The following is a 25,946-nucleotide window of genomic DNA, read 5'->3' as shown; positions in this document are numbered from 1 at the left end:
TAATTGATCACAAATTAAACTATCATGAACAATGGAGGAATGCATTCTCATACACAAGATTGTAATGTTTTGAAAATGATTTGGCGGCTCACTTGCAATACCGTCGAATGACTGCCTTAGGTCAACCATTCACAACATTCACAACCTATGGGGTGGGGCCCACTGGTGGGCCACGAAGGTATTGCAAGTGGGCCACCATTAGCAAAACATTACAATTTTCGTGGAGAAAAAAAAAAAAAAAGTAATTTGTTCTCCAACCAGTTCCATGCAGAGTGTGGATGGGTCCTACAGATGTCCCAACTGCTGCCCCTTGGATGGCCATTTCCCACCGCCTCAGAGCACCAGAGTGAGGAAGACTGCCCCCTCACACGGTGCAAGGAGACCAGAAGCTGTGGTCACGCCCTGGTGAAATAGGCTGCGACATGGAGAAACCGTGAACCAGCAGCTGGAACAGAAAGTCTCCTTAAAATTTTCGAAATTGGTCATAAGTCAATCGTTTTATAATTTTAATAAAGTTTAGAAAAATAGACTCCTTAAAAATGTTAGAAACATGCATTGTTGCATTTTAGATTAAAAAGAATTTCTCCATTGTTGAATGAGCGTAATTTAATTTGTAATAAATTTGTTAGATATTGCAGACAGCCTCACTTTTAGTTGATTTATGTGTGGTGCTGATAGACCGCTCCTTTCATCGTTAAAAAGAAAGTGCTCTGAGAATGCATTATTTGGCCTCCGTACAGTTTACGGTCGGATATGGGCTGCGAACATTTCAATTTTCAAGTGGGCCCCCAGTCAAAAAAAGGTTAGGAACCGCTGATAAAAGATTAGATACCACAACAAGTCCAGCTGAGCAGCCTCTGTCCAATCTCCAGCAGCTGTATCCATCCCAAATCCTCTGATCATGCCTACTAGTACCCGCCTGCCTTTGAGCCAGCGTGGTTCTTATGGTTAAAACTATTCCCACGCAGGCTCAAGTCATTCACTCCGTTGTTTCCAGCTGGCAGCGTGCTGTAGCCCCCTTGTGGAGCTTGTGTGTGAAGCATCCAAGATCTTCCAGCCCTCAGTTTCTGTTGCCATTCTGCACCAGCTGCTTTTTCCAGAGGTGGAGGCATTGGCCATCCATCAAGCACTGGAGGTGGAGGCATTGGCCATCCATCAAGCACTGGAGGTGGAGGAATTGGCCATCCATCAAGCACTGGAGGTGGAGGAATTGGCCATCCATCAAGCACTGGAAGAGCATCACTTCCTCTCTCATCTATTCTATTTAGAAGAGAGTCCTGATCTGTGGCTGCTGCAGGGTGAAGCTCCAGGATGTAATTTGATAGTGGCTGGGTTACATCACTTTTCAAAGGAGAAGCGATCTTGTCGTTGAGTCTCACATCACCAACCTGCACAGTTTGTCTAGCCATCGGGTCCCGACTCAAGACAGCCACAGCCTCTTGGGAAGAGTACCAGGGGGCCTCAGGGATCCAGCTTCTTGAGGTAGAAGCCATCCCATGCTTTCGGGCTGCAGAGCTAGCCTCTGAGATTGAGGAGGTCTGGTAGTCAGTCACTGCAGGTTCAGAGGCATCAGACTGCATGGAGTTAGCTACAGCGCTGCTGGATGTGTGGTAGGATTCAGGGACTGAAGGAAGAGATCTCATAATGAATTCTTTGTCCACAATGAATAAGGGGCCAGTGCGGACTGCAGCCTTGGCATCTGAAACTACAGGGTTGGTAGTGAGTCACTGCTGAAGTCACAGACCAGAAATAGCTTTGTAAAGTATTACGGGACTATAGGACGAAAATTTATTGTTGCAACATTTGAGCAAAAACACAGCAAGCACTGACCAGCATGAAGGTGTGTGATTGAAGGTCCTTTACACCTTGAGCTGCAGCATCTGCACACCTCCACCTTTCCACTCAGCTCCTCCCATCTGAAACATCAGAACTACTCAGTAACATGACTAGGTCCAAGTCATCCGTGTACAAAAATATAAACCCAACATTGTTTGTGCTCCCATTTTTCACAAGTTCAAATAAAATATCTAAGACTTTCTATGCACTCTCTATTTTGTTCACATTTTGTTTGAATTCGTGAGCACTTCTTTACAGGTGTGGCATATCAAGATGCTGATTATTGCACAGGCGTACCTTAGGGTGCTCACAATAAATGTGCAGTTTTATCTTTAAAAACATTTATTGGGCACTGAACTACAGATCTCATGAGACTAGGGCTACAGATATGCATGTTTTCAAGACCAGTCAGTATCTGGTGATAAAACTGCACATTTTAGAGTGCCTATTGTGACCAGCCCAAGGCACACCTTTGCAATAGCCACACCATTTAATCAGCATCCTGATATGCCACACATGTCAGGTGGATTCTCTTGGCAAAGGAGAAGTGCTCATTAACAGGAATAAAACATTTTTTTTTAACAATTTGAGAGAAATAGCTTGTGCGCATATAAAAAGTAAAATGGGAGCAAAAACAAGTGTGTTGCATTTCTATTTTCATTCAGTATAAATACCTTGACTGGAGTTCATTGTAGTTGCAGGATTTAGAACCTGAGGTGATGCCTTGGTCTGAGATGAGCACACTACAGTGGATGTACACCTTCAGAGGAGAGGAATCATACAGTTAATTGAAGCCACATCCAAGTCTATCCAATTAGGCCTACTTGTTAACACTCACCTTATAAATTAGATGAGACGTGTCCAGAACAAAATTAACCACATCCTCTCTCTTAGAGGCCACAAACTGTGTGACAGCCTGAGATCCTAAAGAGGCTGTGCACCTGGCAGAAGACAGTCAGATTATATCCCACACCTGGTATAAACTGGAAGTGATGCATGCTTCTGTCCCATCAGCTTACCCTTTATTCACTATGACTGCATGCCTGGATCTGGTCTGAGGGTCAGGGGAGGCAGAGACGAAGCAGGACTGGATGAAAAGCTGCTTGTCTGGAGCGGTTTTGGCAGACACCTGGAGATAGACAGCCTGGCCTCTTTGGTAGATGTTGGACTCTGCTGTGTGGGTCCAGGGTGCTGTAGGAAGAGAATAACCCATAAATACAAATAAAACACATTTTCTTGGAGTATACAGAGAAATTCAGCCCTTCGCCCCTTATTACTCACAGTTCATTGCCTTTATGTCAAATTTCCTTTCAACTGGAAAACGATAGATAGTTGATTGAACAGGAATAAAAAAAGGAACAAAGAACAGAAATATCTCTAACTTCCCCATGACAAAGCCCAAACTGTCTGCTCTCTGGCCCCCTGATCACACAAGCTTGACTTTAACAAGATGGAAGTAGGACAGGTGGTGTTAATAAAGCTAATGAAGCTGATGCTGCATTCAAGTCATATGGGATTTCTCAGCTTTTTCACCCTCAACCCAAATGCAGCCACACACAGGAGTATACATTTGAGTTGTATTTATTTATTTATTTATTTATTTATTTATTTATTTATTTATTTATTTATTTATTTGTTTGTTTGTTTGTTTGTTTATTTGTTTGTTTGTTTGTTTGTTTTACAGCAAACCACACATTGCAATGTCAACCACAAATTAAAACCCAGGAAGTAGGCTATTTATGGCTGTGTTGTGGCATTTGAAGAGTTATGATCATACTACATACATCATGTCATGAATAGTTTATCTTATCCATTTTTTTTTATTTTTTTTTATACCTTTATAGAACATGACATTTCCTTGTCAGAATGTTTGAGAAATTCATCGACTCCCAGGTAGCTGTTCCCACCTGGCCGCTGAGGTGAATGTTATTTTCAAATAGGAATCTCGTATCTACAATTTCTTTGCCATGTGGCCTGAATGCACCATTACACTCAAGATGGCAAGAGGTACAATGTCAAATCAAGCTCAAGGATTAAGAAAAACTTAACTAAAAATCTCAATAATATTCCTATATCCTTGTTTGTGACTCAATTTGTAGCCTACAAGGCTACTATAATCTTATCTTATTGTAGGCCCCCTATAGTATTTTTGTATCTGCTATGGTAGGCTATCCCTAGCCTGGGTAAACCCAGCCTCCACGTGACCTCTATCTGTGATAGCACATAGGTCACGTGGAGGCTGGGTTTACCCAGGCTAGGCTATCCCTGTAATATTTCTAATCATATAATAAGAATGAGTCTATTATAGTTTTGTTATATGTGTAGGCCAGTGGTTCTCTTTTTTTTTTTGCCTTCAGTGCCCCCTTTCCCTGATTTCTGAATCAAAGTATCCCCTATACACCATTTTGCTTAGAAAACAATGAATGAATGATAACACTTTTGAAAAATATAACATTACAAAATAAGAAATTGATTGAAAGAGTTGTAATTAGTGCCTGCTGAGCAGATTTATTTTAACGTTTTATTCATTTTCATGATTTATTCTTACATTTTTCCATTTTCTCCTAGCTCTCAAGTAGCCCCTGTAGTAGCTCCATGTACCACTAGGGGTACGCGTACCCCAGTTTGGGAACCACTAAAATGACAGAAATGACTGTACCAAGGTGCTTCGGGGCGGAGCATCCACACAGGTCTGGCCTGTTAAGGTGAACGGCAGTAGAGGAAGACAAGCGAACAAAGGCTGGGTGTTGGAAAACAGAAATGACGTTACTACAACTTTTACATTAGGAGAAAAGCAAATCCACCATGGTAAACTTAGGTAAGTCAGCTGTTTTTGTGTGCTTCAACAGAATGTAAGCTAAACTGACAGAATATGGGCATGCTGCGTGTAGAACTTTTAGGCGTGGTCAGCGCCAGTGCGTTGTGGTGGGGACACTCCAAGTAGGTATTTTGTCATGCTATGTTATTCAATAGAAATGCAATTCCCACATTTAACTTGCATATAGCTAGCCTACATATATTTTTCACCAGCTTAAGTGAATGAAAAAATGTTTAGTATCAAATTGCGTTAGGCTATAACGTGACGCTGCCAGATGGCAATCTGATCTCGCGAGAGAATCCAGCTGGCTTGCAAGGTTAGGCTATCTATCTATCTATCTATCTATCTATCTATCTATCTATCTATCTATCTATCTATCTATCTATCTATCTAATAAAATAAAAGGGGCAAGTGGGCAATCTCTGTCTGTTTCAATTTTTGTGCCACTGATGATGTCATAAGAGCAAAATCATCTTATGACATCACTGATGATGATGATGATGATGATGATGATGATTAGGAATGCGTAGTACTGTATATCACTATAATATCCTATTGGAATATTATAGTGATACTTTTGAAAAAGTCAGATAAGGCCACTACTATAAATTCACTATTGAGTGCCACAGGTCTTCTTATAAAGTCCCCTTTATAAGAATATTAAAATAATATCGGAGTTTTGTTTTCTAAACAGTGACATGACAATGTGTATCTGAACAGCAAATATTAGACTAGTGTTATGACCAAAAACATAGTGAGTTTTTCCACAGCACCCAACCATAGGCTGTGGAGCCAGACATGCAGCAGTTACTTGACCCCGCAGGCGTTATCTGGTGGTGAATGTTTGAACACCCCACCCTAAGCTTTGTCTTTTTGTTGTTCAGGAGGGGCTAGCACCACCTTTTTGGGTGCTTCAACCTGCCTCAGGGGAAGGAACAGTGCTCTTATAGGCTATAGCAGGGGTTCCCAAGAACGCCACGGCCCACTTTGAAATGTGAAAATCTTCTGGGGCCCACCCAACCCTTTAATCACAACTCTGATCAACACACAAGACTAAGATGATGTATGTCCCTATATGTTTTAATATATTATATATTTTTTACGTCATTGACAGCATGTGAACTTGGGCATAAGGGAAATTAATCATCCATCCACATACATTTACATGGGCTACAATTTCGGCAAAATACCCAAAAGCAGATTGCCAACATTTTCTCCCCTCTTACTCATCTCAGAAGTATTTGCATGCATAACACATTTGTTGAGACAAACTGTGATGAGCAACAACAGAAGAAATCAACCCACAAGCTATTAGTGCTAGGCTGTGAAAAATGTTACCTTATCTGTAAAGAGGAGACTGGTGAGTTACCTATTGAACCAATTTTCATTCAGATAAATTGAGCTGAGAGGTCAAGGGACCCCTTTGAGATAGTTTTCCCTCGCTAAAATGTAACCTATGTTTGCAGCGTTATTTAGCCCGCTTCCCGAGAAGCTAGCATAGTTTCTTCTGATAACAGGATCTCCACTGTAGCTTTAAAACTGACCCTGCTACAGTCATTTGATTGCCCGCGAAAAACGGGAGTGTTGGCCGTTGGCAGACCACTTGCGGCCCACCTGCAGTACCTCCACTGCCCACAGTTTGGGAATCGCTGGGCTATAGAGTCGATAGCCTATAGACCCCTTTCTCAGACTCTGTTAATGAATTGCCATAGCTGCAGCATGTCGTATTGCCTTGTCAGGTGAATGCCGTCTCTGCAGTGCTCAGGGATGTGTCCTGTGTGATAAGTGTTGTCTTGTGGTAAACCAGCTGGCCCATGTGCTTCGTGCTGTGCTGAGACAGTGAGACTACAACACTGCTCTGATGTCAGCGCTCACACAACCTGATTTTCTTCTTTGTCAGCCTACACTTTGTCAGTGTGACAGCAGACAGAGTCATGCTTTATATGAAAAGCTGAAATTTAATAACCTGCGGTGTGTGTTTGTGTTGTTGCTTCACTAAGCCATGCCATGTCGCTTTTGTCAACACAGCAGTGATGCTTGCACAGCTGGCTTATACATGTAAAAGTCAGATGCAGAAATCTGAGAATGTGGGGTTTGTTACACACACCTGTAATAAGGCATTATACTACCAGTCAAACGATGGGACTTTACATTTGAGCTGCGACCAGCAGCTCTATAAGTCCCTCTGTCGGTCGGTCCACAAAAAGTTCTCACCCTTTTATGGGCACAGTTTTCGCTAGGAGGCTGACATTTGGTATTGTGTGTGTGTGTGTGTGTGTGTGTGTGTGTGTGTGTGTGTGTGTGTGTGTGTGTGTGTGTGTGTGTGTGTGTGTGTGTGTGTGTGTGTGTGTGTGTGTGTGTGTGTGTGCGTGTGTGTGAGAAGAAGGTGTGTGTTTGTGTTCATGCCATGCCATTGTTGAAATGCAGGGCGGCAGAGGCAGAGTAGGTTGGGCTACCCCTACCATCCTGCATTTCAGAATGTTTAACATTTGGTCGCAGCTGTTGCAAATTTGCGCTTGTTAGTATACATTTTAGAATAATATAAAGACATCAAAACTATGAAATAACACAAATTACCAAAAACGTATATATTTTAGATTCTTTAAAGTAGCTGCCATTTGCCTTGATGGAAAGGCATCGGCTTTGGGAAGAAATTTATATGCATAAACTTCACTGTTTAAATTTGCATAAGAAACACATTTCAAGCATTCAAGCATAAGCCTTTAGATCAGAATGACTTTGGAAAACATATACTGGTAGTACATCCAATCAGGTGTGTCCAAACGTTTCCCTGGTAGTACATCCAATCAGGTGTGTCCAAACGTTTCCCTGGTAGTGCATACGGGATCTTATCACAAAGGTTAATTCAGGAAGACTTTGGTGAGCCTCATGAGATCTGTTAAAAAGCATCCCTCTGCCTCCTCTAGGAGTGTGCTGTGCTAACCTGAAGGACAACAAAGCCCTGATGAAGATGGGGCTGGGCTTGGTGCTGGTGGGTCATGTCAACTTCCTGCTGGGTGCGCTGGTGCACGGCGCCGTGCTCCGGCACATTACGGGGCACGGTAAGGCCCGCAGCATGGTCTACGCCATCGCCAATGTGATCGCCATAGTGGCTGGCCTGGTGGTGAGTGCTTCACACTGATGGCACACTGACTCCTACAGGCATGAGGGAGCGATGCACCATAGAGCTATTGTTTAGCCTGGACTTACACAGAATCAAAGCACAAACATTTTGATATATTATATTAGTCAAATCCAGTTTTGGGCAAGTTACTCCGGAAGTGTAGGCTAATTAGTTACTTATTATTACTGATTACTCTTTTAAAAGTGGAGGTCCAAAATGTGTGACATGTAGCCAATGAATAGCCAGGAAGGGGGCTTGCGTTATGTTTGAATGCATAAAATAAAGCTGATAATATACAATTTGATTCTTTAAACATCGGACCCTTTCAAAGTACATCACAAACGGTCCATTTTGCTGCAACTCGACAGCGCTGCTTAATCTAGATTCTAGAACCTTACTTCCGGGAACTTTTGTGAGGTAAAAAACTGGTCCATTGGAGTGAATGCAACTCTTCTATTATACGGCTCTGCCTAGGACAAAAAACTAATTGTGTTCTGGCAAGGCAGTAGTCTCGCCTACCTATCTCCACACCTCGTTCTAGCGCTGTGCCAGCGCTGGAGAAAGTAATGCAGTAACTTGAAGTTACTTAGATTAGTAACTGTAGGTAATATAATGACTTTCTGGAAATTGTAATCCCTTACATTACTAGTTACTGGGGAAAGTAATACAATTCTAGATAACTAAGTTACTATAGACCAGAGGTGCTCACATTCTTGCAATGAAGGGCCAAAAGTAATCTGGATGGATGGCCGTGGGCCAAAAATATGTTGATATGATCTGAAATTACATTAAATTATTATTATTTTATAGACAATTTACATTCTAAATCTAAAATGGGTCTTCTAGTTTCATATGGTAAAAGTATCATCAAGCTAGCTTTAAAAATTAGCCCGCCACAGCCTCTGAAAGACGGTAATATTGGCAACGTTTTTTCTTTCTTTCAAAACCATGGAGGGCCAAAACAAACGGAGTGTGGGCCAAGTTTGGCCCGCGGGCCCCAAATTGGTCAGCCATGCTATAGACCAAATCACCGTGACGTTACCATGTAAACAACATTACTTCCGCGTACCACTTGGGGAAGGCGGCAGGTTTAAATGTGCGTGTTGTCAAATAAATGCTGTCAAACCCTCTCGTTGTTTTCGGCCGACTACTTTAAATTTAAATGTTCAAACGGTTGGTAAACATGCTTGTCCGACGTATCTAGCCTTTCTTCTGTGTTTGTTTTATGTAGTGTTAGCTAGCTAATAATGTTTGTTTACAATTGTCAAACTCGCTGTTTTTTTGCAGACTCGTTACAGACAGAGCTACTGACGCCACGTTAATTTAATTTAGCTTCAAGTCTACTCTGGTCTGGTCCAACAGGTAAATTAGCTAGTCTGGTCTCCACTAGCACGGTGGCTCAGTGGTAGAGCTGTCGCCTCGCAGTCAGAAGGTCCTGAGTTCGATTCTCGCCTGGGACACTGCGGGCGCTGTGGTTGTGTTCCCCCCCATATCTTCAGTGCCTACTGCCCAGGTGGGGTATCTCGTCGTAAGGGCCTTTCTGTCTGTGTGGAGTTTGCATGTTCTCCCCGTGCTCCCCCAGGGGGGTTCCTCCGTATATACCCCCCCCCCCCCCCCCCATCAAAAACATGCAGAAGATCAGATCGTCATCGTCATCCGACCAGTGACGACAACATCCGAAGTCGGTCCCCAGGCGCTGTACGAGAAAGCGACCACTGCTCCTGGCCTGCCCCCCGGAGGAAAGGACAAAGCCAGGATGGGTTAAATGCAGAGGACAAATTTCACCGGCCACCGTCAGCATGTGTGTGTTTGTGGCCCTCCGTGCATGTGTTGATGTGTAACCGTGTGACAATAAAAGACGGGCTTGTCCGTCTCTGAAATCGAAAAAAACTAACGTTAGTGAAAGTGTTGTTATGAATGATATTAAACAACAACACAACACGAACGAACCATTTTTGTCTTCTTTGTCTGTTTTTGTCTCTTCAACACGTCAGTTTGTGCCGTTCACCGCCATTATAATGTGTGGACCCAGGGGTAACCGGAAGTAAATGTAAACATCCCTGCTGATTTGGTCTATAGCTTAGCTAACTAAGTTACTGCCCAACACTGGTCAAATCTATAACCATGGACTCGTGCTGTTGCGTTTGTTGCTTTTTGAGTAGCCTAGTAATATTGCATTACTAACCTATCATGGGATCTGTCTTATTGGCTGAACATGTAACTTCTTGTGTCCCTCAGGGAATTATTGGTGGGATAACAGCCATTGTGTTGTCGAAAAACAAGAAAAACAGGATCCTGGTAAATACTGCTCCCCTTTCCATGGCACTGCTTCTCCTTCCTCTGCTCAGGACTCACTCCAGTCAGTCTTGTGCCGATTCCTGTTAGGACCTGCCTTTTATTTTGTTGAGTGTGTGGAGGCAAGGAAGATGGTGGATGTATTTGCATAGATAAAGTGCACACACATGAAAATATATAGATCAATCATCCATTCAAATATGGAATTCCTTTACCCAACACATGTGCTCACGTGTGTTTTCTGCTCTTTTTACCTCACTTTCATCTATTAGGCTAAACCTGTTACCATTACTGAGGAAAAGTCATGTCTTTTCACATTGCCACAGCTTTGTTTTCCCATGGTGCCGGGCCAGGAGCCCACACCAGGGTCAGAAGATGACAAAGTCAGGCCACTCAGTCACTCATGGACGTTTAGTGAGTTTCGTGAAGGGGGAGGGGCTAGGGATCGTAGCTAGAGATAGGAAGGTCATAGAGACAGTCCGCATGTCTGGGAACGCCCATACAGGCTCTAGGAACGCCCACAATAGACGCTGGGTAAAGCGCCCGGCATGGTTTTGCGCAGCCACGACTTGGAGCCTTGCTGCCGACAGCGAGACTGTGCATACTCGAACGTAACTCGTTCAAAACACGTCCAAAACGTTATCGTGACGTTTACCAAGAACTTGCAATCATGTTGGTGGGGGAACATTTTATTGTCCCTCCATTTCAAAACTCATTCCGGTGAGCCTGCAGAAGGCTTTGCTAGATGAGGGACAAGCACGTTAAATGAGGAAATGGCATTTCCTCACTCCTCACAACAAAGAGTTGACGGCGCGAGACGGCGCAGAGTGACATTTTCGACGTGCTGCACGCCACCTACGCCCAGCTGCGCCGAGAGGACGCCCAGCTGCGGCGACCCCCTCGGCGCAGTCAGCGCGGTCGATTTCGCACAAGCATAATTTGCGCTTTAGCTGGCTCAGCCTTGCTGGGGGCGGGGTCAGGGTGGGGTAAATTCCCCCGTTCTATCCATTCAGCAAAGTTAGAATTTAGCTGATAGCCCAGCCCAGGCAGACACGTTCGGGGATTTAACCACCGCAGTAAACGCACATCTGAGCAGACGTCTTGTGTTCTGCTCTAGAACCCCCAAACATGTAGTTTAGAGCCGCAGCATCGTCTTTTGGTGAGTCAGCCCATGAGATACATCGGCTGTTTTACCCCACTCGCGCGCCAGCCGTTTTAACATTTTGTGGGCGTTCCCAGACATGCGGACTGTCTCTATAAAGAGTCAGGATTTGAGGGTGGGTTGGGGGATGGCTAGGGATGTTGTTGGTGGTGTGGGGGGGGGGGGCAAAGGAAGAGGGGCCATAGCATTGTAAAAAATATACGTTTTTTGTTCATGTACTAAATACCTCAGTCCAAAGTTCAACCCCTTCGCTGATGCCAACTGTGTTATTTTGCTGGGTATTCAACCTCCAAAAAACAAGGTAAGGAGCTAACTCAGCTACACACCACACTACATCACAATACAGACGTGTAACAGGACACAATTCTACTACAGGGTAAAAACGTGGTTATGGAGAGCTAGTAGCTAGTTAGTACTACTAGCGAGCTAGTAAACATATTAAATCTAACTAGAACCTAGTTTGTTGATGAAGCTGGGTTCATCTCTTATCTCATAATAAGGGGTTACGCTTAGCGCACGCAAGGCACGCAAGCTAGAACTGACTGTGCGATATTTCTAGTCAGATTTAAAAGTCCAGATTTCATAACAGGGTGCCTATAAGTTAATGGTGATTTGGTGGAAGCAGACATTAAGCCTGCATGCCCAAAAGAAAACAGAGTGTAGGTCCTGCAGCCCACAAATGCTGTCCAGCTACATGCATCCTTCATGTGCCATCATGTCTGATCGTGGTCATTTTACACTCCTCACTAAAATCAAAGGAACTGCTACAGAAAAACTACTTCATACAATCTGGAACTGACGTCTCCACCAGTCACATGAGTCCCCATACCGTATGCAATAAGTGTGTGAGCAGATCCCTACAACTCTCCCCGATGACCTGGAAAGTGTTGGGTATCACCGCAACTGTTATCAGCACTTTACAGGCAATCTTCATCTTCTGGTAGATGGTACAGAACCAGAACCATCAACCTCACAGTGGCATCACTCCCCTTGTAAATTGTCTTCAGGGGGTTCTGCTAGATTCATCTTTACACCAGAGTACATTTGTTGTGACAAAGTTGAGATCAAAGATGGTCATCGCAACACTGAGAAACCTGAATACTTCTCATCTTATAAGAACAACGAAAATGCATGGGAGCAAATTGAATCACGGGCTGATAAAATGGGTCTAGTTCGACTTCATAGGCAGGCAAAAGGCAAAGACCTCTTTGCTTGTAAGGCCAAACACCATCCATCATGCTTTAAATATTTCCGCACAGCATTCGCTAACTATGAGGCCCCTAGTCCAGCTAGTCCAGGCACGGGCTGTTTGCCGCTGCTTCCGATATACCTGCTGAAGAACCAGATGTAGTACTCTTGCATCTTAGTAGCATAGATAGACAGTATCATTCTCTGCAGGGGGTGTGAATGATGAGCCATCAGGAAACTTTGGGCCAACACGAGTAAAATGTGTAAAGTGTGAGAGAGTTTCTGGTGTGTCGACTTTCAGGCTACGCTGTTACGACTTGTTGATGCAGCATTCGGACCTTATTGCTCTCGAACCCATTCTTGACCTCCTGCACCATTATTCCTCCCACACACTGTTGCTGTCGTGCACATTGATAGTGGTTTTATTAAAGTTATCCAACTCACAGTGGAATACGAGGTTGCCTTCTCCTGTCACAATTTTGTGTGTTCGATAGGCTGAGACTTCATCTAGGACCTTGGCCAGGGGAGTTTCCCGCTCTAAGCCAAAATCGTAGCTCTCAGAGAGGCCAAGTCTGTCTGATCTCATGGTGAACTGCCTGCTTCGGAACAAGTACCTGGCGGTCACACAGAGTAGAATGTGTTTTGGTAACTTCCATTTTCCCTCTGACACTGCCCAGCACAGGTCTTGCCAAATACCAGGAGAATACCAGACGCTTCATACACTGAACGCTGCAGACGTTGCATTTGTCTCTACTTGCCAGCAATAACCGTGCTGAGGAATGGACGAGGTCTGGGGGTGGGAGATTTTCAGAAGTGAGCTCCATATCGTTGGCTGTTGGCAGCCACGGTAGATCATTGGACTCTATGAAAGCCTGTTGGACATTCAGACGAAGTAGGAGAGCAACATTTTGGTAGTTGTCTGTGCTTCCGGGAGTGTACGATCGTGCAAGAGGATTAGAAACGCTGATATTTGAGCCAGAAAGAAATGGCATCAGCTTTGTCATGATCATCAGTTTGTGAAGTGGATATGCTCCTTGATTGGGTTCTTCTGTAGGCATTTCAGTAGATTCTCAGAACGATAATCTCAGTTCCCGTACCCATTCAATTTCAGTTCTTTGACAAGAGCAATCACAAGGAAGATAGCTGTGGGACCTAATTTTGCTGGACGACATAAGTTTGAATGTGTTCCACTACCAAGATTAATGCTTTTTCATGGGCGGCTGACATGCAAGACATTACATTACATTAGCAACGAATGTAATGTAATGTAATGCAATGTACATGCAAGACTGCTCATTATGCTTTGCTCCTTTTGGCTCTGCCAATCCCGCACTCATAGTTAGCGAATGCTGTGCGGAAAGATTTAAAGCTCTTTGACCTCACAAGCAAAGAGGTCTTTTACCTTACGAACTAGACTCAATTTTTCAGCCTGTGATTCAGTTTGCTCCCATGCATTTTCGTTGTTCTTATAAGATGAGAAGTATTCAGGTCTCTCAGTGTTGCGATGACCATCTTTGATCTCAACTTTGTCACAACAAATGTAGTCTGGTGTAAAGATGAATCTAGCAGAACCCCCTGAAGACAATTTACAGGGGCAGCGATGCCACTGTGAGGTTGATGGTTCTGGTTCTGTATCATCTACCAGAAGATGAAGATTGCCTGTAAAGTGCTGATAACAGTTGCGGTGATACCCAACACTTTCCAGGTCATCGGGGAGAGTTGTAGGGATCTGCTCACACACTTATTGCATACGGTATGGGGACTCATGTGACTGGTGGAGATGTCAGTTCCAGATTGTATGAAGCTGTTGTAGTTTTTCTGTAGCAGTTCCTTTGATTTTAGTGAGGGGTGTAAAATGACCACGATCAGACATGATGGCACATGAAGGATGCATGTAGCTGGACAGCATTTGTGGGCTGCAGGACCTACACTCTGTTTTCTTTTGGGCATGCAGGTTTAATGTCTGCTTCCACCAAATCACCATTAACTTATAGGCACCCTGTTATGAAATCTGGACTTTTAAATATGACTAGAAATATCACACAGTCAGTTCTAGCTTGCGTGCCTTGCGTGCGCTAAGTGTAACCCCTTATTATGAGATAAGAGATGAACCCAGCTTCATCAACAAACTAGGTTCTAGCTAGATTTAACACATTCACTGCCAGCCTTTTTTTTTTTACTGTAGGTAGGTTCTGCCAGAGGGTTTTTTTGAGGATTCTGGCTCATCTTTCAAGACCCGAGGATTCTTTTCTGCTAAGATTTTGTGAACACACAATATCTCAAAAGAACTAATAGAATGTGTGCTTTCTCTGTCTAAAAGAGTTAGTTTGTAGAGTTAGTAGTTATGTAAGCATTAGCAGTTGAATACAGCATGGTTTCAGCGTCTGGAAATTTATTCAGAGATAAACGGCTTTTTGTGAAATTCGATAGAACAGTCACTTTAACCATTCATTTTTGGCATCAGTAAGACGTCAGACATCTAAACAATAGTTTTGAACAGTAATTTCCTCCATAACAGCAGGAAACCCCCCTCTGCTTCCAACTCCTCCCTCCGTGGGCGTTCTCCTCCGCAGCGTTTGTCACAAGCGAGTGTTCTGCTGCTGCTGCTACTGCTGCGAGTTTGAGCAGCCTCCCTCCCTGGCAGCGAGTGTGGATAGGGCTCACTTGTTTCTTGGGTTTGAGAGCTTTGATGAAGCTTTGTGCGATTCTAGGCTTTATGCTGCGTGTTTCAAAGTGTTTTCCACCCAGTCTATTTTTGGAATCCCCCACCGCCAGCTCCCAGCGCGATAATGCGCGGAAGTGAAAGCGTTTTCGCCAATCCATTTTACAGTAGAGAATGGTTTCCTCGCGCGTTACCCTACCGTTTTGGCTCTGCTTTTCCTAGTGTGGAGAGCACTGTCGCCACTTAGTGGGTCCGTGGAATGGGTTGTACACGTTCGCTGACTCCAATATTTTTATAGGAGACGTGGGGAGCGTTGATCCACGTCCCACCGTAAAAAAAAAAAGTAAGCCGAGATAACTCGTCAATGGCAGTGAACGTGTATGTTTATAGCTCGCTAGTAGTACTAACTAGCTACTAGCTCTTCATGACCACATTTTTACCCTGTAGTAGAATTGTGTCCTGTTACACGTCTGTATTGTGATGTAGTGTGGTGTGTTGCTGAGTTAGCTCCTTACCTTGTTTTTTGGAGGTTGAATAGCCAGCAAAATACACAGTTGGCATCAGCGAAGGGGTTGAACTTTGGACTGAGGTATTTAGTACATGAACAAAAAACATATATTTTTATAATGGCAGCACTAATTTGCATAGTAGCACGCCACAGATACATGTGGCCAGGGGCGGACTGCATAATCGGTCACGTCGGGCAAATGCCCGGTGGCCTGGCCTGCAAAAAAAAAGAAAAAAAAAAAGATTTTTTTTTTTTTTGCAGGCCAGGCCAGGCCACTCACTGAACACTGGTTTACTAGTGGTTTTATTACTTTATTCAGTGTTAAAGTGGGTGCATCTCATTGTAAAATTGGACTTGGCCCAAATTGGGCTTCAAACGGCCCAAATCGGGCTTCAAACGGCCCAAATCTGGCTTTAAATGACCCAATTTGGGCTTCAAACGGCCCAAATCTGGCTTCAAACGGCCCAAATTGAGCTTCAAACGGCCCAAATTTTTCGCTGACGCCCTTCGGACGCCGGCACGCACGTTGGCCCATATCGGCCTGGCCTGCTTGGTATCTAATGCCCGGCCTGAATTATGATCCCAGTCCGCCCCTGCATGTGGCCACTTCAGGAATAGTTTTATTATGATCCTTGACCCTCAAAACATGGGTCTAGACACCTTATTTCTTCAGTTATCTGCAATATTGGCTGAGATATAGTGAAAATATACTTTTTGGTGATGGCGGCACTCATTTGCATAAAAATGATATGTGGGAACATAACATAGCTCATTATTTTTTACACAATTTTTCCAATCTAGAAATGTTGATTAGAAGTATATTTCCGGGGGGTGCATGATACCCCCTCCTTCCTACTAGGCTATAAGGTTTGCGTTTGTTACTTGAAGTGTGCAAAGATCATGAGGATCATATAAAGGCTACTATTATACAAACAAGGTTGAATGCTCATTATATCCCTGCCATGCCACTGCTCTCTTGCAGAAGTGGGTCCTGTTGGTCATCAGCTTCCTTGGAGGTCTCTTGGCAACTGCCTCCGCCTTGGGCATGTCAGTTTCCATGGTGACGGTCATCGTCAATAAAGGGCGAATCCTGCTAACGCACTGCAAGTTTCCTGATGCCATTAGCTATTCCAGCATCACAAACGAATGCCCCTTTGACCCCACCCGCATCTACGTAAGTTTAAAAACGTGAAGATGGATATTTAACCAAGATAGCAGAGCAGCTTTGACAGTGACATGAAATGCTGCAAGAAAGAAGAGTTTTTGTCATGCTGCCCATTTCCTCCACCAGGGAACCACGATAATTCTGTGGGTGCCTCTCATCTTGATGTCCATGGTGGAGTTGGTGTTCTCCTTCCGCTGCTTTGCTGCCTGCACCTCCTTCCTCTACCTCTGTCCATGCCACAGGAGGAGGCCCCTCAACGCTAGAAGGGTAAGTTACCCTTATGTCACCGGCTGCCAGTGTTGGCTCGTCTGCAAAACTCTGCATGATGTGTCACTGGTTGCACATATCAGAACATGCATTTTCATGTTGTGATTGATGTCACCAGCAGTAATTAATGTCAGTTCAGTCATGTTTTGAATATGAACACTTTTGAGAATAAATGTAAATGTTTTTAATTTCGGCATCATGGCTCTTTCATATCACTCACTGACTGTGAATTTAAATCTCTTTTACTGTTTACGATTTAAATCCAGCAAAAAGTGAGAGCAGGGAGAGATCATTGCATCCCCCCATGGGGAATCATAGTGCAGGCTACAGGTGGAGGTGGTGGCTTCGCATCACTCAGTTCTGATTCACTCACTGTTCCAGGTGCGTATCCAGAGACAGAGTGAAATCCCATCATCATCATCGCCTCCTCCAGCACCAGAGCCAGACACTGAGGCTGCAGAGCAGCATGAACTGCTGGAGTGTAACTCTGCAGCGGGGCAGAGCCAGTGGCTCTGAAGAGCCAAACCTAATGTGATAGGTTGGAAACTGCTGGGCCCAAACTGCAGTCTTCTGTGAACTTGGATCCCTCAACTCCAGAATGTTGTGTTGGGTGCTCCAGTAATGCTTCAGTTCATGGAGTGTCTGATGAAGACATTTTGTGGGACTTTGCTAAACCAACTATAATGTCAAGGAATTATCAGATCAGATTCAAAACTTTAAAATACTAAAGGTGTTCATTCCACAAGACTTTGTCCATTTAAAAATGTACCTGATATTCATTGTTTGCTTAAAAAATATGAAGATTAATTCATACTTTAGGTATTAGCATTTTGTAGATAAAGGTCTTAAAATACCTAAAAACGTGAATGTTCATCTAAAGTCACAATGAAACCGTACTTGGAAAGTCTCTTGCTTCCTTAGTGGCGTGCCGTCCATTAGGCGAACTAGGCAAATGCTAAGGGCGCTTCAGCCGTTAGGGGCGCCAGAGAGGGTAAAAAATTTTTTTTTTTTTTTTTACAAATACTTCTTCATGATAATAGGCCTACTATTATTTTACAATAGTAGACAAAAATAAGAAGAACAACGTCTTAAGTCTTTAAATAATAGTGAAATCATTTTTCTAATTCTGGCTTTCTGGCTGCCCGGGCCCAGCACTTTCACCATGGTCCCTAATCCATACCACCCCACCCACTGCGCGGCCACGCCCCCTTCTACCTGCTCGGAGCTTTTTCCCAGAGTGGGGGAAGGGAGCTGGAAGGTGGGTGCTGAGGGTGCTGCAGCACCCCCTGGTGGCAAGAAATGGATTTTTGAAATTGTTGGATTTGGCTGTCTTGTGTTTATACCACCAACAAGATGCATTAAAAAACAGTTTGTGCTTCCCAGCTCTAATCTTATTTCATACGCTCTCTCTTCAAAAGTGTTTGATTTTCATCATAATCTGGTTTTCCATAATAATAATAATAAGTTCAGTGTTTATGCCTGTGTTTCTGTCTGTTGTAGTGTAAAACGACTAAAGGGAGAGCAGGTGCTTACATGAAAGTGAGTGAGAAAAGGAGAAGATACTGAATAATGACATCACAACAGTATAATCCTAATGTTAATTTAAAATTAAATATTCTTCTAAATATGGATGAAAGTCCAAAAAACGTAAAATTTTCTTCGGCGCTGCCCTCGCAGGCAGCACCGAGAGACCCTTCCTTACAGCACCCCCTACCTAAAAGTACCTCCAGTGCCACTGGGGAAGGGCGATTCTGAGCCTGCACTGCAGTGCTGGATTAGCTGAGATATAATTTTTATTATATTTTCTTTGGGGGAGGGGGGGGGGGCACCAGCAAAAATCTTGCCTAGGCCACCAACTTGGTCAGGCATGCCACTGCTTCCTTAATTGGAAGTAGTTAAATATGTATTCCTGGTGAAACAGGATATTACGGCAGACATTCAGCGATCATGTGTAAACCAATGAGAACTCAGGGAGAGAAAGTTTTATAAGTTAAAATTTGTATGTTTGACTCCTGGTAAATCACTAAAGATTTTTCATTTTCTAGGACTGAGTGTTTCTGGCATAAATCATCCAGTAGGGTGTATGAGTTTTTTTTCATTTCAGTGTGACTTTCACTCTCAAGTCAATCACATTTGTGAATATCTTATTTTGGAAAAACGTTATATTTTGTATAACAGCAGCTTTTAAGAACCGAACGTAACTTTTCATCGCAGTTTTTATTGGTGTTTAAAGTGTGGTCAATACAGACTGAGGTTTTTCACAGATTTATATGAAATATGCACGCACTCTTGTGGAACAACTGTCCTGATGTTTGCAGAATAAAAAATATTTACAACAATAAATGAGATCTGGCACTTTTACCTGCCTCCCATTTCACAATGAATAGTATACAGTACATTACAATGTATACTATACAGTACACTGGACATTTAAGTCCCAATTGCAGTGGAATCTAAACCACCTACATAATCTCATCCATGAACATTTTCTAATATTCAACACTACGCATATAAAATTGTGACTTTAACACAAGAATGTAAATTAATAATAACATACTGTGCTGTGGAAGAAGTGTTCAAGTTTATACAACCCTCTGAACCACTCTGTTGCTTTAGCAGGAAAGAGCAGTGACAAATGTATCCGGGAAATTAATCTACTGTACGAACATGCTTCAACTACATAAGGCACAGACCAAAAGTGGGCCTGAAAGACCCAAAAACAAAAAAGTAGCCAAAATAGCCATGATTTAAATAAATTAAATCCAAAATATGTATTAAAAAAAGCATACATGTGCTAGGCCATTTTTAGACTATACAACTGCTTATCAGGTTTATATAATAGAATAAAAAAGATAAACCACTAACAAAGCATACAAAAACAATACTTACAAAAACACTCCATTTGACTTAAGTCCACCAACAGCAATATTTTAAAAGTGTCGTAGAAAAACATTTATAGATCCCCACCACATTTTGAGGGGGTAGGGTCCATCTTTAAAAGGGTATAGTCCTTCATTGATATCCACTGCAGCAGCCTGGAAAGATGAGCGGTCTGAAAAACGAATGTTTTCAGATCCATTGTATTTGCGTTGTTAGGGGTCAGGGACTTCAAGGCGTCTTGGACTCCTCTTTTGGCCTAAATGATCCAGAGTAAAGAAATCATTAACACACTCAACCTGTCACTTTCTGTAAAGAAATCATTAACACACTCAACCGGTCAATTAAGTGTGCACAATGTTTGCTCACTTGGATGTGTCCATCTTCTCCTCCTCTGGCACCTTCTCTTCTTCTTTGACTTCTGTAATAAAACAAATCGATAGGCATTCTCAGTCAGGCAGCATATCTGCATTATAGAAGATGGTCAGTCTGATTTAAAACAAATGCTAATTAATGAGGATTTCTGTATATTACAGAATGACTTCAGTAAGGTGGAATGAGGAAGAAAAAAAGGATGGATACCTGTTGTCTCCTCGCCTTTCTTCTCTTTTTCTTCTCCCTCTTTCTCTCCCTCCGTCTTGGTTCGCTTGGCTTTCTTGTAGCTGGCTGTGTTTCTGCGGCCTCCCTCGCCCTCGTCTTCAGAGTCGGAGAATTCCTCTTCACATGCTATCCTTTTGTCATGAGCGCGGACTGAACAAGATGGCAGGACAGGGGCAAGTTAAACATGACACACCCTTGACTAGGAGGGTGAAACGGGCAAGATGTGACAGGTTTGGTGTCAGTGAGTGTGTGTTATGTGTGAGAGTGTCTTACTGGAGATGCGTTTGTTCGGGTCCTCTTCCTCCTCGTCTCCGCTGTCTTCCTGTACAGCGTCTTCTGGGATGGCCTGCATCTGAACCCCCGGAGCATGGGGCAGCATACGCAAGTTCTCAAACAGACGCTGCCTAGAAGATGGAGCACAGGTCCCATATACTAACTCCAGTAACAATGAGATGAGACAGAGAACAGCTGAAACTGTATCTACAATATGGCCAAACTCAACTATTCCATCACAGGATATATGAAACTTGGGATGGGCAATTTAATTGTGTTTCCCCAGAAACCAAATACAGAATTTTAGAGTGAGAACTAATTGAAAACTATTTCTAGCCCATTTTTAAGCAGTGCAGGTGCTCCTGTAGGACATGCATGTCCAGTATGAGAGGATAGACCAATCAGGAGTAGCCTATGCATATGGGGGGCGGGGGAGAAGGGGCCAACCTGGGCAACGTAGGCGCTAAACCTGCACCGCTTACTTCCAACATGTGGGTGGGATTTTTTTGTGTTCCTTTTCTAAGCAGGAAATCTCATTGAGCTCAAGAGCTATTTTTCAAGAGACCTGCTAATAGCACAGTAAACAATCAGCAAACAAAGACAAACCAGAGGAAACAGTTACTGTCAACATTAATAAATAGCAACAGACAAATAGTAGCACTTTCATTTGAATGGCAGATTGACAAATATGTATTTATTAAGATAAGATAGAGGCATAAAGGACTCACTTGATCTTCTCCAGGTAGTCATTGGTGTTCTGGTTGGTCATGTTAGAGGGGCTGATGTGCAGTTTGAAGTCCGGCCCAAAATACTCAAAGTAGTCGTTGTATGGGAGCTCTATGGAGTGAAGATCATTTATATGCAATCAATGTACAGTACATTCTCGTCGTTTAGTAAAGTAATTTTTATGTGGCTGTTACTATTTCAGCAGACCAGCCTCTATTAGTCCTTCACCCATTTCACCTGTTGTGAAATAGATGTTACTTCTTATTACTTCTTATTATTTGCTTCAAAGTGTTATGCTTTTGATAAGAGGATTTGGATAGACTGGATCAATAATGCCTGATGCAGCATATAATGTTTTCGCAAAATATCGAATAATACAGTACTAAAAATAGTGGTTGACTGCCACTCCAGTCGATTTCAAGCCAGAGTGAAAACCAGACCAATGACATTCATCATGACTCACCATTGGGGATGGAGCTGTCAAGGGCTACAGCCGTCTCGTATGTCCAGCAGCGAGCCACATTACGGATAGTGTAGCCTCCTCCACCCAGCATGAGCAGCGGCAGGTTGAAGCTCTTCATGTACTCCACACACTTGGCATGGCCTGAGTACACAGCATGAGTGAAACAAAATAAGGCTTGCATTGGTCAAATCAAACCTCAGTGACTAGGCTCCAAGTAGACAACTGTACACAAAAAGGCTATACATAAGATACAAAAGTCCCTAAACATACAGTAGGATAAGTTAAGGACCAACTCTTTGGTTTCTCAGACAGTGCAACAGCCACAGCCTTCGTTATTTGTCTGTGAACTTACTGTACCTTTGATGGTGAGGTTGAAGCAGCCAAGCCGATCTCCTGATAAAGAATCAGCTCCACATTGTAGAACCACGGCACTGGGCTGGTACATCTCCATCACCTTGGCCATGATCTACACAGACACAAAAACAACTGCTATCTAGAACGCTTCTGCTATGTATGAGATATAAACTACCAAAGCACAACAGTGAACATGAACAAAAAATATGGTATTTATTTACTCACAGGTTTGAATATGGCTTCATATGACTCATCGTCGATCCCATCCCTCAGTGGGTAATTCACAGCGTAGTATTTACCCTTCCCAGCACCAATGTCCTGCCGTGGTCAGACGACAAGACAAAAGTCAACTCACTGACACAATAGATCATTGAGACCATGACAACTTAACTTGTATGAATAAAATAGTTACCCTGAGGTCTCCAGTGCCAGGGAAGTACTCTCCATACTTGTGGAAGGACACAGTCATGACACGGTCTGTGGTGTAGAAGGCCTCCTCCACGCCGTCCCCATGATGGATGTCAATATCTATGTACAGAACTCTCTGGTGGTATCTGGAGGGAAGGGACAGATACGTGGTACTGTACTGACAAATGAAAGACATTTTACTAGTCCTTGCAAACATTCCGTAACTATAAATAATATTTCTCCTTACAGCTTCATATACATCTACAAGAGTGTTATAGTTGAGTCCGACTCGACTCCGAGTCAATAGAAACATTTTCACGACTTGGAATTGAGCACTGATGACTAACACTTCAGTGTTTCCCCTGCCATTCTACAGGCCTGGCGGGCCTGCTTCCCCCAACATTTCAATAAACCTTTATGGCATATTATTACAACACAACAATACTGTTGTTGACAGTGTTGACAGTAATAGAAGATGCCAAATCATTCAAAACAATAAGCATTTTGCTTTTAGGAGCATTGTGCCACATCCCATAAATACAACTGTTCGCATCGCATCCGATAATAGTATGACACTTGGGATGTCATTGCGAACATAGATGCAAACAGGTTAGCTAAAAGTTTAGCGTCGCCAGTGAGGGCCCCCACCGTTGCGGTGCATTTGGACTCGGAAGTTGGAGACTCGGACTCTGACTTATTTTGATAAATACTTTTATTTTATTTTATTAATTTATTATTTTTTATTAAGTTGGCATAAGTCATTGATAGCTATATTAATAGTTAATACTGTGACATTAGTCACATTATGCATGTGTGTTCCACCTACACGTGGATTCACAATCATGTTCAGTAGGCTAACTCCGGACTTGGACTCAGGTAATGGGGACTTGACTCTGACTCGACTCTTCTTTGATGACTTGGACTTGAACACTGGGGACTCGAGACTCGACTTGGACTTGAGATTCTACAATCTGAAAAAGGTAAGGCCTGAATGGTAAGACAACCATCGCTGAAACCCCCCTTGACTTTTTTTTAAACACAGCCATTGAATCATCCATGTAGTGCTTATCCCCTCATTCAAAACAAACGGGTACTTGAGTGGCTGTGATAGTGCTTTAGTACTCACTTCAGTAACTCTAGAATAGCTAGTACAATGTCGTTGACGTAGCAAAACCCTGAGGCCTCAGACTTCTTGGCGTGATGCAGGCCTCCGGCCCAGTTGATGGCGATGTCGGTCTGCTGTTTGTTCAACTTTACAGCGCCGGCTGGAACACAGTGATGAGGAAAGAATGAACAGATTGCTTATACTGAACTTCTTAGGTATTACTGGGGCAATATGTATGATGGTACGGCGGCTACTTTGACACAGCACATTTGATCTGAGCAGTGTAAATAAGAAAACTTACCAACAGACCCCCCTGTTGAGAGCTGGCAGAACTCAAATAAACCATCAAACACTGGGCAATCCTCTCCCACATTAACTGTAGAGCAATAGTATAGAAAAAGTACTCAGATCAAGACTTGCACAATCAGTTCAGTGAACACAAAAACGACACAGCCCTAGGAGAAGCTCTCTTCCATGTTTGGTCAAGATATCTGGCAATCAATGAAAGGGCATGACTTTGCCCTTAAAAAGTCTCCAGCATCTAGTGACCTCCTTGTCAATACATTTGTATGTATAGCTTTGCTCATGTGGTTTTATATTTGATTGTGTTATGTCCCCTGGGGTGTGTTTTGGTGACTTTCTTGTCAATACATTTGTATGTATGGCTTTACTCTTGTGGTTTTATATTTGATTATGTTTCTTTTTGGGTATGTCCTTTTGGGTTGTGTTTTGGTGTAGGAGTCGCCTGTGGACAGGTGTTGAAAATTAGCGTTTCGACTATAAACACTTAACACTGTGTATCTGGCTGTTGTGCATACATGTATGTAACATCTCCAACGCTGTGTGATGTCCATATCAAATAAACTTAACCTAAACCGTATCTACATGGACCAACTCTGACCAAACTTACATCTCTGCATCTGTTTGCTATACTCCGACATGTTGTCTGGGCGGATGGAACGCAGGAATTTAATGTAATCATCACTGTGATACTTGGTCATCTCCTCTCCATTGGCTTTGTGGGGACGCTGAAACAGAGAGGATGAATTAGTCCCTGAAACGCACAGCAACTGCTACTGCAGCACCCAGTCATTTTAACTGACTAAGCAGTGTTGTATTGTATACATACATATATCTCCATCTTTCTGTAGAGGCCATAGTTGAGCAACAGGTTGTGTGTCATGCGGATTCGGTGGGGCTTCATAGGATGTCCCTGGCCATAGTAATAATTTCCCACATCACCTAAAATGAGAACAGATAATGTTATTCCTCCTAAGCCTAAAGAAAGGAAATTATCAACTAATTGTATCAGATCATATTATCTATAAACTGTGTCTACGCAGACTCGCAGAGCAATATTTGGCTTCAGTGAAAATGTAGGTCAAGAAATTCACAACGTATGCGCCTTTACGAAACTAACCAGGCAGCTGCGATTACAGGATGAGATTTGAATTGCAAACTACTTGTAATGTCGACAAAACGTTACTAACAAGGCAAGCTCAACTAGCTAGCTAAGTAACGTTACCTGGTGGTATCTAGCGTTAGGTCAAAGAGGAGCAATTTCAGGAACGTAACGTTAGCTTGGTGTTAATGTTAATTGCAGTGACAATGAAGTTCTCGTATTCCCTTTGTTAGCTCGCTAGCTAGTAACTAATTGAATTAAAGTAATAAAGTCAAGTAACTTAGTTAACGAGCGCAGCATTTTCTATGGAAACTATGTGTTTATGGAAAATGTCCAAATATCATGGTGTATAATTTAACGTTCCGTTCTGTCTGGACTCCGCCACACTAGGGAAGCAGGGCGCAGGTCAAGCTAGCTAGGGTTAGCTTAGCTAACGTTAGCTGTACAGCTTGATAGCCAGGTCGGCAAGAGGTAAAATAAACTGTAACCTTTGTTGGACCAAAGCGACCGAGTTCATGGATCGGTGTGTTCGCTGTCCAATTTATAGACACATGAACACTTACCATCATAGTAGTAGCAAACTTTTTTCTTTGTTCCTTGCGAAGTAAGCGCCATTTTAGTCTCTTTTTTTGATGAACCTCCTCGGCTTGCCACCGCACACCGAAGGAGGGAGAACCGCGAGCGACAGAGGCGATATCATGTCGAATCGATGG

The 25,946-nt window shown here is 43.1% G+C and overlaps 2 protein-coding genes across 2 annotated transcripts; one reads left to right on the top strand and one right to left on the bottom strand.

Annotated features, from left to right (window-relative positions):
• Nucleotides 1–4,530: 4,530 nt before the first annotated feature.
• On the top strand, nt 4,531–18,113 carry tmem54a (transmembrane protein 54a). The gene is made up of 6 exons (XM_083632634.1): nt 4,531–4,654; nt 7,582–7,778; nt 10,017–10,076; nt 16,576–16,767; nt 16,885–17,025; nt 17,407–18,113. Exons 1-6 carry the CDS (start codon nt 4,642–4,644, stop codon nt 17,539–17,541), a joined length of 738 nt encoding a protein of 245 aa, XP_083488760.1. The 5' UTR covers nt 4,531–4,641; the 3' UTR covers nt 17,542–18,113.
• A 154-nt stretch (nt 18,114–18,267) lies between these two features.
• Nucleotides 18,268–25,908, bottom strand: LOC310772727 (putative histone deacetylase 1-B). The gene is made up of 14 exons (XM_083632633.1): nt 25,797–25,908; nt 24,961–25,073; nt 24,742–24,859; nt 24,133–24,207; nt 23,853–23,991; nt 22,731–22,872; nt 22,544–22,636; nt 22,322–22,430; nt 21,965–22,105; nt 21,504–21,612; nt 20,776–20,906; nt 20,485–20,652; nt 20,272–20,323; nt 18,268–20,161 (listed from the first exon to the last, which is right to left on the bottom strand). The coding sequence occupies exons 1-14, from the start codon at nt 25,846–25,848 to the stop codon at nt 20,134–20,136; spliced, it is 1,470 nt and encodes a 489-aa protein (XP_083488759.1). The 5' UTR covers nt 25,849–25,908; the 3' UTR covers nt 18,268–20,133.
• Between the last annotated feature and the right edge of the window lie 38 nt (nt 25,909–25,946).

This window comes from Poromitra crassiceps, assembly GCF_964638095.1.
Source record: "Poromitra crassiceps genome assembly, chromosome: 3".
Lineage (NCBI taxonomy): Eukaryota > Metazoa > Chordata > Actinopteri > Beryciformes > Melamphaidae > Poromitra > Poromitra crassiceps.
Note: the sequence above shows the minus strand (reverse complement) of the source record. Positions and strands in the feature narration are given on the sequence as shown.

Coding starts and splice junctions, on each gene's coding strand:
- tmem54a (XM_083632634.1), top strand. Junction 7,779..10,016: donor CCATAGTGGCTGGCCTGGTG/GTGAGTGCTTCA, acceptor TGTGTCCCTCAG/GGAATTATTGGTGGGATAAC. Junction 10,077..16,575: donor ACAAGAAAAACAGGATCCTG/GTAAATACTGCT, acceptor GCTCTCTTGCAG/AAGTGGGTCCTGTTGGTCAT.
- LOC310772727 (XM_083632633.1), bottom strand. CDS start 25,848: ATGGCGCTTACTTCGCAAGGAACAAAGAAAAAAGTTTGCTACTACTAT. Junction 22,431..22,543: donor ATGAAGCCATATTCAAACCT/GTGAGTAAATAA, acceptor GTGTCTGTGTAG/ATCATGGCCAAGGTGATGGA. Junction 20,907..21,503: donor GACTACCTGGAGAAGATCAA/GTGAGTCCTTTA, acceptor TCCATCTTCTAG/GCAGCGTCTGTTTGAGAACT.